Source organism: Diprion similis, chromosome 9, assembly GCF_021155765.1.
Source record: "Diprion similis isolate iyDipSimi1 chromosome 9, iyDipSimi1.1, whole genome shotgun sequence".
NCBI lineage: Eukaryota > Metazoa > Arthropoda > Insecta > Hymenoptera > Diprionidae > Diprion > Diprion similis.
This window is the reverse complement of record NC_060113.1, coordinates 1,157,290-1,172,879: the sequence shown is the minus strand read 5'-3', so window position 1 is coordinate 1,172,879 and position 15,590 is coordinate 1,157,290. Positions and strand designations below refer to the sequence as shown.

The 15,590-nt window shown below is 36.0% G+C and overlaps 4 protein-coding genes across 4 annotated transcripts; 2 read left to right on the top strand and 2 right to left on the bottom strand.

Annotated features, from left to right (window-relative positions):
- Positions 1 to 823: 823 nt before the first annotated feature.
- On the bottom strand, positions 824 to 3,139 carry LOC124410707. The gene is made up of 3 exons (XM_046889291.1): positions 2,633 to 3,139; positions 2,346 to 2,463; positions 824 to 1,252 (listed from the first exon to the last, which is right to left on the bottom strand). Exons 1-3 carry the CDS (start codon positions 2,789 to 2,791, stop codon positions 1,062 to 1,064), a joined length of 468 nt encoding a protein of 155 aa, XP_046745247.1. The 5' UTR covers positions 2,792 to 3,139; the 3' UTR covers positions 824 to 1,061.
- A 978-nt stretch (positions 3,140 to 4,117) lies between these two features.
- Positions 4,118 to 6,631, top strand: LOC124410531. The gene is made up of 9 exons (XM_046888982.1): positions 4,118 to 4,383; positions 4,452 to 4,507; positions 4,604 to 4,776; positions 4,863 to 4,977; positions 5,072 to 5,121; positions 5,241 to 5,542; positions 5,625 to 5,869; positions 5,934 to 6,053; positions 6,133 to 6,631. The coding sequence occupies exons 1-9, from the start codon at positions 4,255 to 4,257 to the stop codon at positions 6,629 to 6,631; spliced, it is 1,689 nt and encodes a 562-aa protein (XP_046744938.1). The 5' UTR covers positions 4,118 to 4,254.
- Positions 6,632 to 6,909: 278 nt separating this feature from the next.
- LOC124410705 (MAU2 chromatid cohesion factor homolog) lies at positions 6,910 to 10,532 on the top strand. The gene is made up of 7 exons (XM_046889288.1): positions 6,910 to 7,372; positions 7,683 to 7,862; positions 7,947 to 8,472; positions 8,660 to 8,907; positions 9,044 to 9,249; positions 9,349 to 9,551; positions 9,680 to 10,532. The coding sequence occupies exons 1-7, from the start codon at positions 7,148 to 7,150 to the stop codon at positions 9,874 to 9,876; spliced, it is 1,785 nt and encodes a 594-aa protein (XP_046745244.1). The 5' UTR covers positions 6,910 to 7,147; the 3' UTR covers positions 9,877 to 10,532.
- A 2,579-nt stretch (positions 10,533 to 13,111) lies between these two features.
- LOC124410706 (NADH-quinone oxidoreductase subunit B 2-like) lies at positions 13,112 to 14,566 on the bottom strand. The gene is made up of 3 exons (XM_046889290.1): positions 14,438 to 14,566; positions 13,463 to 14,005; positions 13,112 to 13,323 (listed from the first exon to the last, which is right to left on the bottom strand). The coding sequence occupies exons 1-3, from the start codon at positions 14,460 to 14,462 to the stop codon at positions 13,226 to 13,228; spliced, it is 666 nt and encodes a 221-aa protein (XP_046745246.1). The 5' UTR covers positions 14,463 to 14,566; the 3' UTR covers positions 13,112 to 13,225.
- Positions 14,567 to 15,590: the final 1,024 nt, after the last annotated feature.

Here is a 15,590-nt window from a genome sequence, read left to right as displayed (position 1 = left end):
TGCTAAGTTGAAACTTCATGTGTTATATTTACGGTGTGAAAGTTTTGAATAGTAGCGAAGAAATTCAAATTCCGTTAGAGATGACTTAGACAAAGAATAATTACATCTGACTGCAATCTATGTTTTGACCTTGACGCGTTTGGTATACTATCGCCACGAACCCCCTCCCCCCCCCCCCCCCCCCCCCTTCCCCAACCAATAGAATTAGTAAAAAGTTTATTAATGAACTATTACGAAAGGTAAATAAATAAAGCTTGTCAATGATTGTATTTAAACATTGGTATTTATTTATAATCTTTCTATTGTACATGTATGTTATTATTATTATTATTATTATTATCATTATTATCATCAACATTATTATACATTATATCAATTATTACTTGCATATTTATTAAACAAGGTTTATTATTTACATTTTTTCAATATGACGTAAGCTACATTCTGTTATTGACTACTAGTAATATCAGCAATTTTGCCTCCTTGTCATGTCCCTAGTTTCTTGAATGGTTTTGAATCTATGTCAATAGATTTTCACAACTAATGGATAAATAATGATAGTTAAACATTCCTTGTTCCGGAGTTGGCGAAAAGTTTAGTTTTATTAAGATAGATTTTGAAAAAACTAATCGATTAGAGCATCTTTCGAACTCGCTAAATATCCGTTCATACTTTTTATTTTAAATTTTCGAATTTGCTCACAGTAGTGAAACTTGTTGTGATTTTTTACTTCTAATTATATCATTAATTCCCTATAAACGATTAGCCTTACTTTAAAATAGATAATATTTCGATCCTCTGGCTCAATCTTGCACTATTTCCCATCAGGTAATGCTGATAAAGTTCGGAAACCAGTTTAACTAGTGTATCTGATATTCGCCAATTCAGGAAATATGTAGCAAAGTGGTTGTGAGTTGAACACAAGTTATGTAATTACACCGTAGGCCTTAATTATGGCAAGGAATTTTCTGATTCTACTGACTTTGAAATCTTAAATTGTAACTACAGGTTCTTCAAACAACCCAATATTCGTTTGTTATACCATTTTTTTTATACTAAATTTATTTCTCCTTCTTTTCAATCGTCTGATTTGTACATTTTTTGAAGTGTTTGGCACAAAATGGGTACAACGTTGGATGATCACACGTTCTACATGCTGCTGCCAGATGAGAACAGCATCTCAAACCTTGACGACAACACGGAGCCCACATTTGAGGACCAGCAAGTGCGCAATTATTGCAATAACAGTCTCCTGGGAACAATACAAATAGGATAAGTTCACGGTAAAGTGAATCATCTTTATCGTGTACTGATTTAATTGAACACGAAAAATTTATCTTATTACAATTACTACGCGCTGTTTAGAATCTATATCTAAATATTGACGAATCTTTGCATACTTTCTAACAGTCACAGCTTAAGCACTGCAGCAGTTATATCAAATCCATTGCTAGAAATCTGATGTTTGAAATTAGCACATTCGGTTTTTTTTTTTTTTTTCATATATATATATTTTCGTAGGTTGTTTGTTCACCAAGTAAGGTGGGTTTAAGTTTCTGTTTACCAAGACATTCTGAAACTCGAATCGTCATATCACACATTAATATGCTGAATTTCACTTCGGCGATAAATTTTTGTTTCAGAATTACATATCCTTTCAGTACAATTTCTAAACACCATATATTCCAGCTTATAATAAGAATAACTGTTCTTTCAGTTATAAGAACAAATTACTGAAAATACAACTGCCTTAATATGTTGACATTAAATGACGCAGAGCAAAAAAAAAAAAGTGATACATTCTATTGCCTTAAGCTGTGGCGAGTGTGTAGGACATTTTCTTCCGTATCGCATACCAACATTTTTGCTATGCGACATTCTGGCATATAGATAATGTATGTAATTCCATACTCTATTTTTGTCACTCTTCTGATCAATGATATACACTTGTACATACATAACATACACGGGAGTGGCTATTGTCAAGGTCATCGTACTGCTGTATTGTTAACCCGCAACTTATAGAATGCAACAATTCATACAACAGGTAACAAAATTGCCTGTTGCCTGCACAGGGACTGAATTCAAGAACCGTGAAGATTTAATCACAGCTATTCAATAATTTACGTAATTTAGCATTTTTTCTTTCTTTCCTTCTTCATCCGTTCTCTGTACATACCGTACATGCAGTTTTCCCCGCCAACTTACGACTCTTTTGGTCAAGTAGAACAAACAACTTGCAATTTAAACGTACGATATTCGCTTAAATTAGTTGTTTCTGGAAGAAAATACACGTTAGACGAACTTGAGCTACAGATTTTTAAACTATTCATTTATCGTCTTACCGTGGGGACAATCTACGGATTTTCGGGCCTCGGCTCTTCGACACTCCAAACCATCATCACCTTTTGGACAAGACGTCGAGCTCTCCTCGATAGAATTCTCCCCCAGAAGCGTATCGATCTGGAAACAGATTCATTTGAAATGATGGTCTACCCAAAAGTATGTAGGCCGTTTCGATGTTATCGCGTTTACAGATCTATCACACAAATTTTCATTCCTCGAATTATCTTTGCAGAATCATGAGAAGCGACTCGATTTTAACTACAGCCATTTCAAAATTCTTCTTTACCTGTTTGAATGCCCCTGGTTTCGAGAACATACTAACTAATTTTGCAAGTGCGGTATTACTCGCGGTTTCTTCCGAATTTTTTTGCACAATCGAATTTGCAACCGGTAGAGTAATCACGAGCAGACACGATGCGACAATAATATAAATACGACGAATCATTTTTAAGGACTTCAAAAATCCTGGTCTCGTTCGATTCGTTCGCGCGTCAGTTCGCTACCGAATTTAAATCTCAACTGTCGACTGCGCGGCGCGATGTCTGGCAATTTAAAAGTCCGCAAACTCTAGGTTTGTCACGATCTCTATCGAGTGTGAGTCGTATGGGTAGGTACGTGTAATTCTCATCGGGATTTCAGGACATTTCACTTTATGCACGGTGGGGAGAAGAAATTATACTGTTTGCTTCGGTATATACGCTACAGTTGGCAAATTCCTTCGTTTAATATGTTATGCACGCGGTGTTACACTTGTTGAAGTCCAGTCTATTTCCAGAAAAAGAAAACGTCAATTTGCAAGCTTAAAAAATTTCAACTTCGACAGAATTCAAATGCATCAAAATCGTTCCAATTTTTTGCAAATTTTGAGGGATTGAAATTGATCAATTCTATCTCGTTTACCGGGTAGCATGCTTGATCCATAGACCTTATATTCAGAGAATTAGTCATCGGACATATCCGTTTGTACCAAATACGTCATGTTATATCTATCTCTACTCTCCAGGATAACGTATTATTTTTTTTTCTTGTCTCGGTATGATCAATACAACCTTCAGTTGTTATGCATTATTCATTGATACAGATCCTTAAACTTGTAGAATGACGTAATATCAAGATTTGAATTCTTGTAGTTCATGCCCGTTAAAATATTCTAGCAGCATAGATGTAGCAATTGCTCAGATTCCTATAATTTATTGTCGGTGTCAACACCAATTAAAAAAAAAAATTAATTCAAATTTTCCACGTATATTTCACATTTCAATTTTTACATAGAAAATTTATTTTCATTACGTGGGCACGTGGCTTATTGAAAGTGGTGTGTATTTGGAGTACGCGCTTCTAATCTATATTTTGATGTTGCAAACGGTATTACGCTTATCTGTGACATTTTTTCTTCTCTAAACTTAGTCTGTATGACGTCACATAATAACAAGATTTGAAATATCTATAACTTATGTCGATTATTTCCCGCGCGCCACGATATACGCATATCTTACATTTTCGTTATTAATTACATACTAAACTGTTGCTAACAGTAATAAGAACGCACATTCCAAATTTGTTAGAAATATTCCTAAGCTTACTATTTATCGATATAATTATTAATAACTTTGAAAATATTATTGGCGCTTGGAATTCACGGCTCGGAACTGCGGCTTATCTGGCTTCCTGTTGTACATACATACATTTTTTTTTCTTCTTTAATTCATACGCCGAAAGATATGTGATACGAACTTCTTTATGAGCCTGTGTGTATGCGCTGCGTAATCCCGTAATATATATCTTTGAACTTGTGACCACTTGTAACCGGGTTGCTGACTGGAAGACACTTGCTGTACTTTCGCAGTTCCACGAAGTCGAAGTACCAACGGAACACATATCTTTTATTAGGTTAATGTTTCCATTAACATGAGTTTTGACTGGAAAACTATTGGTGAACAAGTGTCATCGCTTCACCTGGAAATGAATTGTCCCTCTGAAGAATACACCATTCAACAGTTGAAAACTGACCTTGAAATTGTAAGTGAATTAGACCCTTAATCGTTCTACTCAATGTGCAATGCTGTTCTTGATGAATTGAAAGAAGTATGCCTTTTCATTTTCAGGAGAAAAAGAAGTATTTGGCTAATGATGTAAATTGTGACTACGGTGGTTACAAATGGTGAATTAATTCTTACATTTTTTCTTCATTTATGTTATTTTGTCCCTACATTATTCTTATCTCTAAGATGTATTTGATTGCTGATGGATAACTAAATGACTTTGTCTTTCTTATCAGGATCGCACGCTTCAAGAAGTCACTAGAAGATCATCGAGGCTTTTTGACCAAGCTGTTTACGCTTGCAAATAATTCGAATGGCGTCGATACGCTTATCGTATATTGCGATTATTATAAAAATGAAGTTCAGCCTGAAGACGCTTTTATTAAGAGTACAGAATCCATAAAAAAAAAAATTATTTGATCAACTTTTATCAACGATTAAAGGTGTTAATAATTTTTCAATCTGTAACAGCAGAAGAAATCAACATTCCATATATACTTGGTTTGGTATTCAAGATGTTGGGTTACAATGACAAAATTACTGTAGAAATACTTAACGACGTTTGGGGAATACTCAGTAGCTATGTCAGGTAGTACTTTTTAAGCTAGCTTACTTTTTCAATAAGCAATCACATATATTGTTTCTGTAAAGTTTTCTAATGTATAATTTACCAACTCTTTTAGTTCTCTTGATGTTTACTCCTATGGAAAGTACAATCTTTTCCCTCTTAGCGGTGAGCATCAGTTGTTTCGAAATTTTCTCTTTTTCATATTTTTACTGTATTTCATATTTTCCATCGAAGCGTTATAAGTAACAGCTGATTTGAAAATCTTTAGTTATGCAATGTATGAATTTCAGTTGCCAATATGGTCATTATGGCTGATGCCGATTTGAGTGCTGCAGTTCTTGCCTTCATTAGATCACGTAATTCTTACTTTGGAATATCCAGAGTTCTTGTTCAAGAGCCAGTTATGGAAAAACTAGTGGACACAGCTCGGATTTATGGATGTAAAATAGAAGTTCTGTCTGATTTATACGTGTTTCGCAATTCTGTGGAAGCTTTGGGAAATTTGCACGGCTCAAAACGAGCTGGAGCAATCTCTGTATGGTCTGAGAATATCATCGCTGCTAAAAAATTTGCTGCAGAGGCAGAGGTAAAATTAGAAATTACATTCATAGTTCAGTCGATGATTTTATTTTTTGATACTTTACATCATGGGATTACATGTGCTGCAGATTTGCACGATTTGGATAAACGCACATGGAGAACTTCATCCCGGTCTTGAATCCCTCACATATTCCATACCACCCTTCTTCGATTACTTTGTACATCCTGACTTCAAGACTAGAAATGATTGCCTTGATGATGATTGTAAAACTGCGAAGACTTTTGACCTCTTTTATGGTGGACAATGGCAAACTCCTGCTGAAGGAAAATATTGGACCAACCCTGCCAACACCGCTTATGCTCAAGCCACAGGGTAAGAGAATTACGTTTTATCAGAAAATTTATATGTTTTATTGTACGTAAATTTATATTTTCAGAGAAGATCTCAAGAAATGTACAAAAGTCGCACGTTCAGCATTTAAAATCTGGCGTTCTACCGAAATGCGGAAGAGAGCACAAACTATCAAATGTTTTGCAAAGAGACTTCAAGCAAATGGGTGAGTTCCGGATGATTGCCATCTCTGAAGATATAGGTAATTATATCTAACTATAATTAACATAGACATTTTTTCTCAGGGAATCGGAATATGCTGATCTGATTATAAGATTAGTTGACCTACCATTGGTACATGGAACTTCAGCATCGATAGTAAAAGATGGTTGGGCTGAGATATTAACCACACGAGAACCAGTCGGAGTTGTTGTCATTGCCTCAAACGATCAGAATGAGCTGTTTGAAAGACTGGTAGTAGCATCTGTGACTGGCAATGCTGTTATAGTTCTGTTTAATAGTAAGAGCTGTGTTTCTTTCGCACCGTATTGCGATATGCTAGCAACTTGCGGCTTTCCAGCTGGTGTAATTAACTGTTTGTTCACCAATGGTACGTCAATTCTAAATCTGAATACCGAATCCATTAACAAAGTACTTGGAAACCTTAATGACGATTTGAAACTATCGAGTTTTGACTCATGCAAAGTTAACGACATATTTCGTACGCGATATTACATGAACATATACAAAAAGATGTTCAACTTTGTAACAAAGCCTAAGTCTGTGTGGCTGCAACGTGGGTAAAAACGGTAAAACTTCCGTCTGGTAAGGAACTCACTATATATTTAATAACTTTGGTAGAAATATCATATTATTGAGAATCTGAAAATTGAATTATATTTTTTTTCAATGAATACAACAATCCGTATTAATCTAACATTTGTACGCTTAATAAAATAAAACTGAACTCGTGTTATGGATTACATTTGTATTCTAAAGATTTCAAGTTTTCGCGGGTATTTCGAGCGGTGAAAATATAAAATATCCCTATACCAATTCCCTAGTTGAAACATGGTCGAACTAAAACAGTAGATTAGGCAGTGGCGTCTCCACCAGGGAACTATGCGTTTAACGCGAAACGTAAATATTACGCAATACAGTGAATTTGACGCTCGATAAATGATTTGAAAACAATAAATGTGACCGATAATCGCGTGAGTGGTGTCGGAGGATTGATTGGCGTTATTTCGCTAGTGAAAGTGTCGAACGGTGTGAAAACTGATCGTTTTACAACCTGGCCGCTCTCGGAGAAATGTCAAAATGGCGTCTTCGCAGGACGCTTGGTACCTTTCGCTGTTGGGTTTAGCCGAAAATTTTCGTACTTCGAGCCCGCCGAATATAAAATCGTGCATTCAGTGTCTGCAGGCCGTTTTTAACTTTAAGCCGCCGCCCCGGGTCGAAGCCAGAACGCATTTACAACTGGGCAACATCCTACTCACGCACACCAAAAACATTGACCTGGCGCGATCCCACCTCGAACAAGCGGTCAGTTTTCTATTTTATCACACACACTGGATGCGGTTTGATCTGCCTTGACTATTCCCCGATTTTTCGCCGTTCGAAAATGTTTCATCAGTCATTTTTTCGCTGCTCAACAATCCTAACCTGTCTCCCGAATTTCCACGGCACACCCCCTAATTGAACCAGTTAAGGACTGGGGAATCAATCGCTGCGAAACAACTGGCGGCATTCCTGGTCTTAAATTCTCTTACAGATCTTTAAATTCTGCCATGAAATTGAGTTACTACTCAGCCATAAATCTTGACAACTCTATATTATTTTTGTTTATTTTCAGTGGATGTTGAGCCAAAATATCAATGCCTTTGATGATGTGAAATTTGAAGCAGCGAGTGTTGTTGCCGAACTGTATGACCAGCAGCAACAATCAAGTCTTAGCAAACCGATCTTGAGAAAGGCCATAGAACTCTCACAGCACAATGTTTACTGGCATTGTCGGCTGATTTTTCAGCTCGCTGTAAGTATGACAAGAAATTTAATTATACGATGTGCATTTTCATAAATATTCACCTCGATTTGATGTTTATCAATATTTTTTCAGCAAATCCATGCGTCGGAAAAAGACCTTGGGGTAGCCGGTAGTTTGCTCGGAGTTGGAGTAGATTATTCTCACATAAGTAACGCTAGCTACACTCGTGTTTTGTTTTTACTAAGTAAAGCAATGGTTTTATTGATAGACAAAAAATTTACCGAGGTACCAGCGCTCCTCAATCAAGCTGGGCATCTTATCGAAACTTGGCAGGCTAGTCCACACCAAAAAGAATATTTGAAAGTGTATTTCTTAGTGCTTCAAGTTTGTCATTGTCTCATGGCTGGTCAAGTAAAAAGTGTTAAACCTTGCCTCAAACAGTTACAACAAAGTATACAAACGATAATGTCACCAAGTTGGCCTTCCGACGAAATAGTCACTGGTTCAAATATCGGAGACATGTTTGTATGGATGCCCAAAGAACATTTGTATGTTTTGGTTTACCTCGTGACTGTTATGCATTCCATGCAGGCCGGTTATATGGATAAAGCTCAAAAATATACTGACAAGGCTCTCACGCAGATTGAAAAACTCAAGAGTAAGTTGAAACTCATTAAAAATTATGTAGACTAGTATAAAAGGTTGATTACACTTGCAGATTTTAAAATAAGTAGTTTCTTTAAAATAGAAATTCTTTCAAATAAGTATTTTTGAGAATTACTGTCCTTGACAAAATTTGACTTTGGTGATCTATTTGTGTAATTTATAAATTTTCCCTCTCATAGTTGTTGACAACAAGCCGATACTATCTGTATTTCAACTAATGCTATTGGAGCACATTGTTATGTGTCGGCTTGTTATGGGAAACAAAAGTTTAGCCCTTGCAGAGATATCCCAGGCTTGCCAACTTTGCAGGCGGCAACCGCGACTCTTACAAAGTCATAAACCACAGTTACATGCTCTGTTGGGACTTTACGCTATGTCAATGAATTGTATGGAGGCGGCAGAGGCACAATTCACAGCTGCACTCAGAGTGAGTAAAAAATTTCATATCGGTCTGACGCTGCTGTTTTAATGATAATTTTGCTCAATTATTTACATTGGCTACCATTTTGGATAAATTATTTTTTCATGTAAAATTATTTGGCCACTTATAAACTATGTTACAGACATCACAGGAAAGAGAACTTTGGACATTTGCAAATTTAAATTTAGCAATAGTTTACCTCAGAACGAAAAGAGACGCTGAATTAGGTGCGCTACTTGAAAGGATAAACCCTGAATCTTTACCTTCACATTCCCACTCTTTACGAGCGGCGGCGTACTACGTTCAAGGACTTCAAGCTTTCTTTGGGGCCCGATATAACGAAGCCAAGTAAGAAATGCATTCGTACGCATCTGAGGTATTAGTCTCAGCAAAAGTAACAGGGAGGATGATATTATTGAACAAAACGAATGTGTCTTATTTCTGTAGAAGATATCTTCGGGAAACTCTGAAAATGGCCAACTCCGAAGATCTCAATCGGTTGACATCGTGCAGCTTAGTTCTACTGGGTCACATATTCCTGTCTCTTGGAAATAGTAGAGAATCCATGAATATGGTAACGCCTGCAATGCAACTGGCTTCCAAAATACCAGATGTACACGTCCAATTATGGGCTAGTGCAATTCTCAAAGGTAAATATAATTACAAGCAAACGCCGTTCATGTTACATATTTCTTCGTATTCAAGACGGCATTATCTGTCACCCGTCTGTTTCCTCTTGTTCTATTGTTGACGAAATATTTATTCGATCTCATTGCAGATCTCTACAGATTATGCGGTGATCCAAATCGTGAAAGTGAAGCGTATCAGACGCATTGCAATTTTTCTCAGATGCTATTAAAGGACCATTTTCAAAGCACCCAAATGGGCGAGCATACGCTAATTCAGTGGACTGACGGACCTATCCCCCCTCTGCCAAGCAATCCACCTCCATCCACGTCTCAAGGTGTTCTCTAACCAATCCTAAAAAATTGAACGAAATAACCTACTCGCGGATTTACTTAATAATTTGATATCATCGTCGGTCATGATTGCCCCCTGGACTTTGACAGTGGCTGTAAAACCTGTTTTTGAGGCAAGCATGAATGGCAGTACAATAATTGTGTCAAAACTCAAAATGCCAGACGGACCTAAAGCAGGTATAAGAGTTGAATGCTGGGAGGCAAAAATACACTCTGAGGAGGATCAAGATTATATTAGAGATTATTACGAAAAAGAAAGTGCCGAGGAAGTAAACTTGCATTAAATTAGCGTGTAGCAACGCTCTTTGTACCACATACAAATCTAGCCACGTTGATTCTAATGTGTTGAAATTTTTTTTGTACTTTATTATGATCCACAATGTTAGAATCCTTGTTGCAACACTCTCTTCAAAAATGTCTACTTGTTGGAAAGAACCTATTGCGCTTCTGTTGCTAATCACTCATACTTTTTCACAATTTAGAAGTGTCAAATTTATTGACCCTTATATCATATAATTGAGGTTTTCTTGGATTCATTACTATGAACAAAATTCTCTTTTCGTTTCAAAGTGACTCCTAGACTGATTAGTCTCTGAAATTATGTCATGCTTGTATTTCGTTTTTCATTGATTGATTTCCGTTAGAAGAAGGCAGAGCAAGCAATTTTCAGTTGGTTTAAAAAATTATATTTTTTCTCTGCAACTTACTTGACTATGTCACGACATATGTCTGAGCAAAATTTTACAACAGTTTCCGAACTACTCTTTGCAACCTTAACTATACGATCCCGGGAATGTTGCTAATTTAATGTCAATTGGATAAAACAATTTTTTTCGCATGCGACGAAATATTTGGTCGACATTCTTCAATTGAAAATCAAAACTATTTGAAGGAATAACATGAAGGTATTCAAAAACAAACAGAAAATGCACTGGGCAAAAGCAAGATGTTATTTTATGGAATAAATTGCATCACAGAAGTATAAAAAACGGTGGATGTAAAGTGTGTGTAAATCGTACAAATTTAACTGAAGGTAATAATTAAAAGTGAAAAAAAAATAAGCAAAGGGGTGAAAGGAAAGGGACACTACGTACCACGGTGTACAGTAGTAAGTAAAATGATGGTAAAAGAAAAAAAGTTGTAAGTGACGAGAAATACAGGGTATGCCAAAAAAGCGATTCAAGGTATTTTTTCATACATACATATATATGTATATTTATTTAAATATATAAAGTGTATAAGTTGAAATGCTGAAAATAATAATGATTATCGTGTTTGATTTTCTTTTTTGGCACAACCTTGTATAATATTACTGTTATTATTATCTATAATAATAATGATAGGCGAAAAAAAAAAACTCAATGATAAGAATCGTAAATTTAATATAAATATTAAAGAAAAAAGTTATTAAAGAATTAACATGACATATATAGAGCTGCAGGGGCCTTAGCGCTCGGTAACTTGAACCAACGAAAGACATTAGGTCAATATTTCAATCGTTTAAGTTACCCCAGCGTCTTGTACATAATTTAACGATTATATTTACAAGATACAAGGAAGTGAGGAGGCGTAAACGTAATAATTTCAAAGAATTATTATTATTATTATTATTATTAATATCGAGTAGTATTTATATAAGCGTGGACTAAGTGCGTTGTGAGGGAAAGAGTGCTGTGTAGAATAAATTGAACAGAGGGCTAAATATGTACTATATACATATATATATATATAAAAATCTTATCGTTGCTGTCACACCATACAAAATTTTTATAATATTCAATCCAAGTTAGCTACTATTTAAGCTGAGTAAATTGCCATTACCGATGTCGTGTAAAGAGAAATTTTTTACATTGCTTTATGACTTGATTGAAATGTTAGGAAAGTCATTCAAAATCAGATTTGAGTTTCATTTCTGGAGGACGAAATTAGTCCCATAATGCTTGATGTTGATTCAACAAATTTATTTAATCATGTTACCATAAAAATTCATCTGTTCTGAATTAAGAATGTTTTCCGACACTACTCTATCTCTGATTACGCCCCTAGATATGGCCGCATGGAATATTAAACTTAAGATAACTACTTCTAAACATCCCGGGAGAGTGCTATTGTACATATACGTTATACATACTAGTATCTACGCGAAAGAAAGAGTGAGCGAGAGAAAAAGAAATCAATACAAAAATTTGGTAAATATGAGAAATCCTATATCAAAGATTTAGGGTTGTTTTATTAGGATGAGCTTGTATATAGATTAAAATAAAACAAATAAAAAGTAACAAAAAAGAAAAAAAAAAGGAAAGACAGAAAACATTCAGCAGTTTTCTGTAATCTCAAATCAAGCCCAGCGACACTTGGATTTAGATTACACATAGGGCGTAGTGTTGTAAGTATACTATTGAGTGCATGAGACTGGGAGAGAGAGAGTTGGGGAAAGATTGTGAAAACCAGAACTCTTAAATTCTTGTACAGGCTGTTTTACCACAAATTGTATGTATTTTTTAAATATTAGAAAAAGGTAACACACTAAATACTCGAAATCGTTCGTTTGATCCTGAGCTGTTTAGTCCTTTCCCACTGCTTGTTTGAAAATGATGTTAATGTCCAGAACAACGTGGCTTTGATTCCTATAAATTTTTTGCCTTTTTCATCTTTTGTCTAGCTCTGATATAGAAACCAAATTGATACGTTGAAAGTATATAAAACAATAATTTACGTGACATAAACTATATCTTCGTATACTTCGAATTTTGTACTGTAGGGCTGTATCAGACATTGGCAAAAAAAAAAAAAAAAAAAATAATTGACTATAATCGTGGTGGCAAGGGGTGATGTAATTAAAACAGACAAAGATAGCACAATCCATTCTATTCTACACAGTGTATTTTACTTTTATATTTTCGAGTTGCATAAATTACTTTTTTTCGTAGCCACTTCCCGCGTATACAAATATATACTTTGATATTAAATAGATACCTATTTATTTTTTCAATAAAAACCAATTGTTATTATTCGGTTTTAATATAAATTATGCATATGTATATATATATATATATATATATATATATATATATATATCTATGTGTGTGTGTGTTTGTGCTTATGTTTTTATTGTTATATCCATTGTTCCGTAACATAATTTCGAATTCAACAATAACGCGTTTTGAGCGAAAATTTTCATACAAAGGATCTAAACAGAATTACGTAAGTGTTGTTAGAAAGCTTGTTACTTTAATCTCATTTTCTTCACTTTATTTAATTCATAATAATTTATATACAATAGTACATTATCTCCTTCATCAACTATCAATTATTTCCATTACATTTTATTTCATTTACACGAGTTACTTTCTGTACCAGACCTGGAGAGACTTCATACGTTTAACTTTTTTCTGTAATTGCAGAATGCCGTACAACAAAGCCTCTGCGGTTGGGGGACATCCTGCGGGGAAAACGGAATGCACAAATTCCACAATTAATCACAAATAAAAAAAACTTTTATCTGGAGAATCATTTTTTTTCTCTGATATTTCGTAAGTCTGACTTAATTAATGTCGCAATATTGCTTCAGTCTAACTTACCAGGTACGTATATGTCAACAGGGACTAATCTGTCGCAGCCTCTGACGACCGAGTAACTGTAGTGATAATATCCGCCACCGTTAGCACAGCTGCCCATAGAAATGACCCAGCGTGGTTCCATCATTTGATCGTAAACCTTTCTCAATGCTGGAGCCATTTTATTTGTCACTGTCCCAGCGACAATCATGACATCAACTTGCCTGGGCGAAGCTCTGAAGACCACACCAAATCTGTCCATATCGTATCGCGGGGCGGCTATGTGCATCATTTCAACGGCACAGCAAGCCAAGCCGAAAGTCATGGGCCACAACGATCCTTTGCGACCCCAATTCAGCAAGTCGTCCAAACGGGCCACTGCATATTCTGCCCAGTTGCTGGTCTCTTGGAACGGACTGTAAGGACGTGGAACTTTCTTACTTTCCGCCTCTGCCAGCTTCCCGCCATCCTTTACTTGCGGTGCAGTTTCTACAGATCGAACCTGAGTCGCTGCTGGTGCCAATCCATTTTGGCGTGCAAAGGCTGCGAGGCCTTGTTGTGCACTGCCTGCGAAGATTTTTCAACAATGAAAAAACATGATCGTAATATGAATTTAATTATAGTCTAATGCGCAGTCAACATGCAATGCGTATATATGTAAAACACAGTTTTAAGGTTATGTTAGATAACGTAAAGTGGGCAACGACCAAACGTTTTTACCAACTATATTCTGAATAGTACATACACTAGATCATTACGTAATGCAGCAGTCTGGCTTTTCTTAATCTACCTGCATCTGCTATTGACAAAAAAAATTTCAACGACAAAATATTCCAAGTGTTGAGTTGATGCTAGAGTGAGGTCAGACGGTTATGATTAGTCGCGAATAGTTGCAAACAGTTGAAACTCGTGTCGAGAGGAAGCGAAATATGTCAGAGAAATCTTTACTCGTAGCAGACTTTTAATTTTAGTCAAAATATTCTTTGTTATCACACTTACGATTTAACACAATTGAACGCAACATCTTTTGGCTCGACCGTGCACTGACGTCAGAGCGTTTCTGCTGTCTGCTAGCTGCTCGGAGAAAATATGCGCATCTTCATCTCACCTCCGTTCAGAGTGCAGCACCGTTGAAAATACTGATGTTGCGCGCAATTTTCTTAAATTCGGATGAGGTACTCTAACATAAAACGAAGTGCTAGTATTCGGTAAAGTCAAAATAACATCATTGCGCGATAGAACCTGTTTACGTTTTATCTTTAATAACATCGCGATCGCAACAAAAATCGTTGTCACGTTGTCGCGAGTGCTTACCGAACTTCGCTCTTCGGTTGTTTCAGTTCTGAACGCGGCGTCGAAAAGTACGGCTGTCTGGTGACGCTGCTCGTCTAAATTTTCGTGGAAATCGTGTTATTGATACACACTTGCATTGAGATGGCGAAATATCGAATACAGCAGGGTCTTATAATGTGGGTAACAATCGTCCGTCGGTATCTAGTCGATTGTGAGTGTAAATATTCAGTAATTCAATGCAGTGGCTAGCGCTTGGCAATGGAAAGTCCTAACGACAAAAAATCTGAGAATTTTCTCTGTCACATCACATGTGATAAACTATAATTCCGGTTGTGTATTTTGGATAATATTCACACAATGTTGGAGAAAAATCTTCGGCAATATCGGGGTGTAAAACAGACTTTTCGCGGGATTTGTCATGTCACAGTGGTGGTGTTAACAATTGAAGAACGATCGCAGTGTTGCCATCTCAACTAATAACTGCCAATTACAGTCAAATATGAAACATGCAAATTAATTTTTCGATTCGAGTATCGTTCGAACGTTATTGCAGTGATGAATTAATGTGAATATTTACGAGCGCTGTGACTTTTGCGCAGGAAAAATGAATACCAGTTGGTGCCGCAGGATATGGCAGAACGGCATGAATTTCAACAGGAATCATAACATCAAAATCAGCCAGCACCGTGAATTCAATCATTTATCCGCAAAGGTAAGAATCTCTTTGTTTGTGCAATCGTGATAAAAGAAAAGGAATAAAGAGCAATCTCTCTAAATAAATATAGTAGTGTAGAATTCATTTGAATACCGTGAAAATTCGCGCCAGTTTTGTTTATGCCTCCCGCATGCCGTAACTATA

Excerpts from the sequence above, each read along its gene's own strand:
- LOC124410706 (XM_046889290.1), bottom strand. The coding sequence starts at position 14,462 with ATGTTGCGTTCAATTGTGTTAAATC. Across the intron at positions 14,006-14,437 it reads GCGTTCAATTGTGTTAAATC|GCAGTGCACAACAAGGCCTC; the intron begins GTAAGTGTGATA and ends AAATCTTCGCAG. Across the intron at positions 13,324-13,462 it reads TGTTGACATATACGTACCTG|GATGTCCCCCAACCGCAGAG; the intron begins GTAAGTTAGACT and ends TTTTCCCCGCAG.
- LOC124410707 (XM_046889291.1), bottom strand. The coding sequence starts at position 2,791 with ATGATTCGTCGTATTTATATTATTGTCGCATCGTGTCTGCTCGTGATT. Across the intron at positions 2,464-2,632 it reads AACCAGGGGCATTCAAACAG|ATCGATACGCTTCTGGGGGA; the intron begins GTAAAGAAGAAT and ends ATCTGTTTCCAG. Across the intron at positions 1,253-2,345 it reads ATCCGTAGATTGTCCCCACG|GAGACTGTTATTGCAATAAT; the intron begins GTAAGACGATAA and ends TATTGTTCCCAG.
- LOC124410531 (XM_046888982.1), top strand. The coding sequence starts at position 4,255 with ATGAGTTTTGACTGGAAAACTATTGGTGAACAAGTGTCATCGCTTCAC. Across the intron at positions 4,384-4,451 it reads TTGTAAGTGAATTAGACCCT|GAGAAAAAGAAGTATTTGGC; the intron begins TAATCGTTCTAC and ends TTTCATTTTCAG. Across the intron at positions 4,777-4,862 it reads TGAAGACGCTTTTATTAAGA|AAGAAATCAACATTCCATAT; the intron begins GTACAGAATCCA and ends CTGTAACAGCAG.
- LOC124410705 (XM_046889288.1), top strand. The coding sequence starts at position 7,148 with ATGGCGTCTTCGCAGGACGCTTGGTACCTTTCGCTGTTGGGTTTAGCC. Across the intron at positions 7,863-7,946 it reads GGCTGATTTTTCAGCTCGCT|CAAATCCATGCGTCGGAAAA; the intron begins GTAAGTATGACA and ends ATATTTTTTCAG. Across the intron at positions 8,908-9,043 it reads AATTCACAGCTGCACTCAGA|ACATCACAGGAAAGAGAACT; the intron begins GTGAGTAAAAAA and ends ACTATGTTACAG.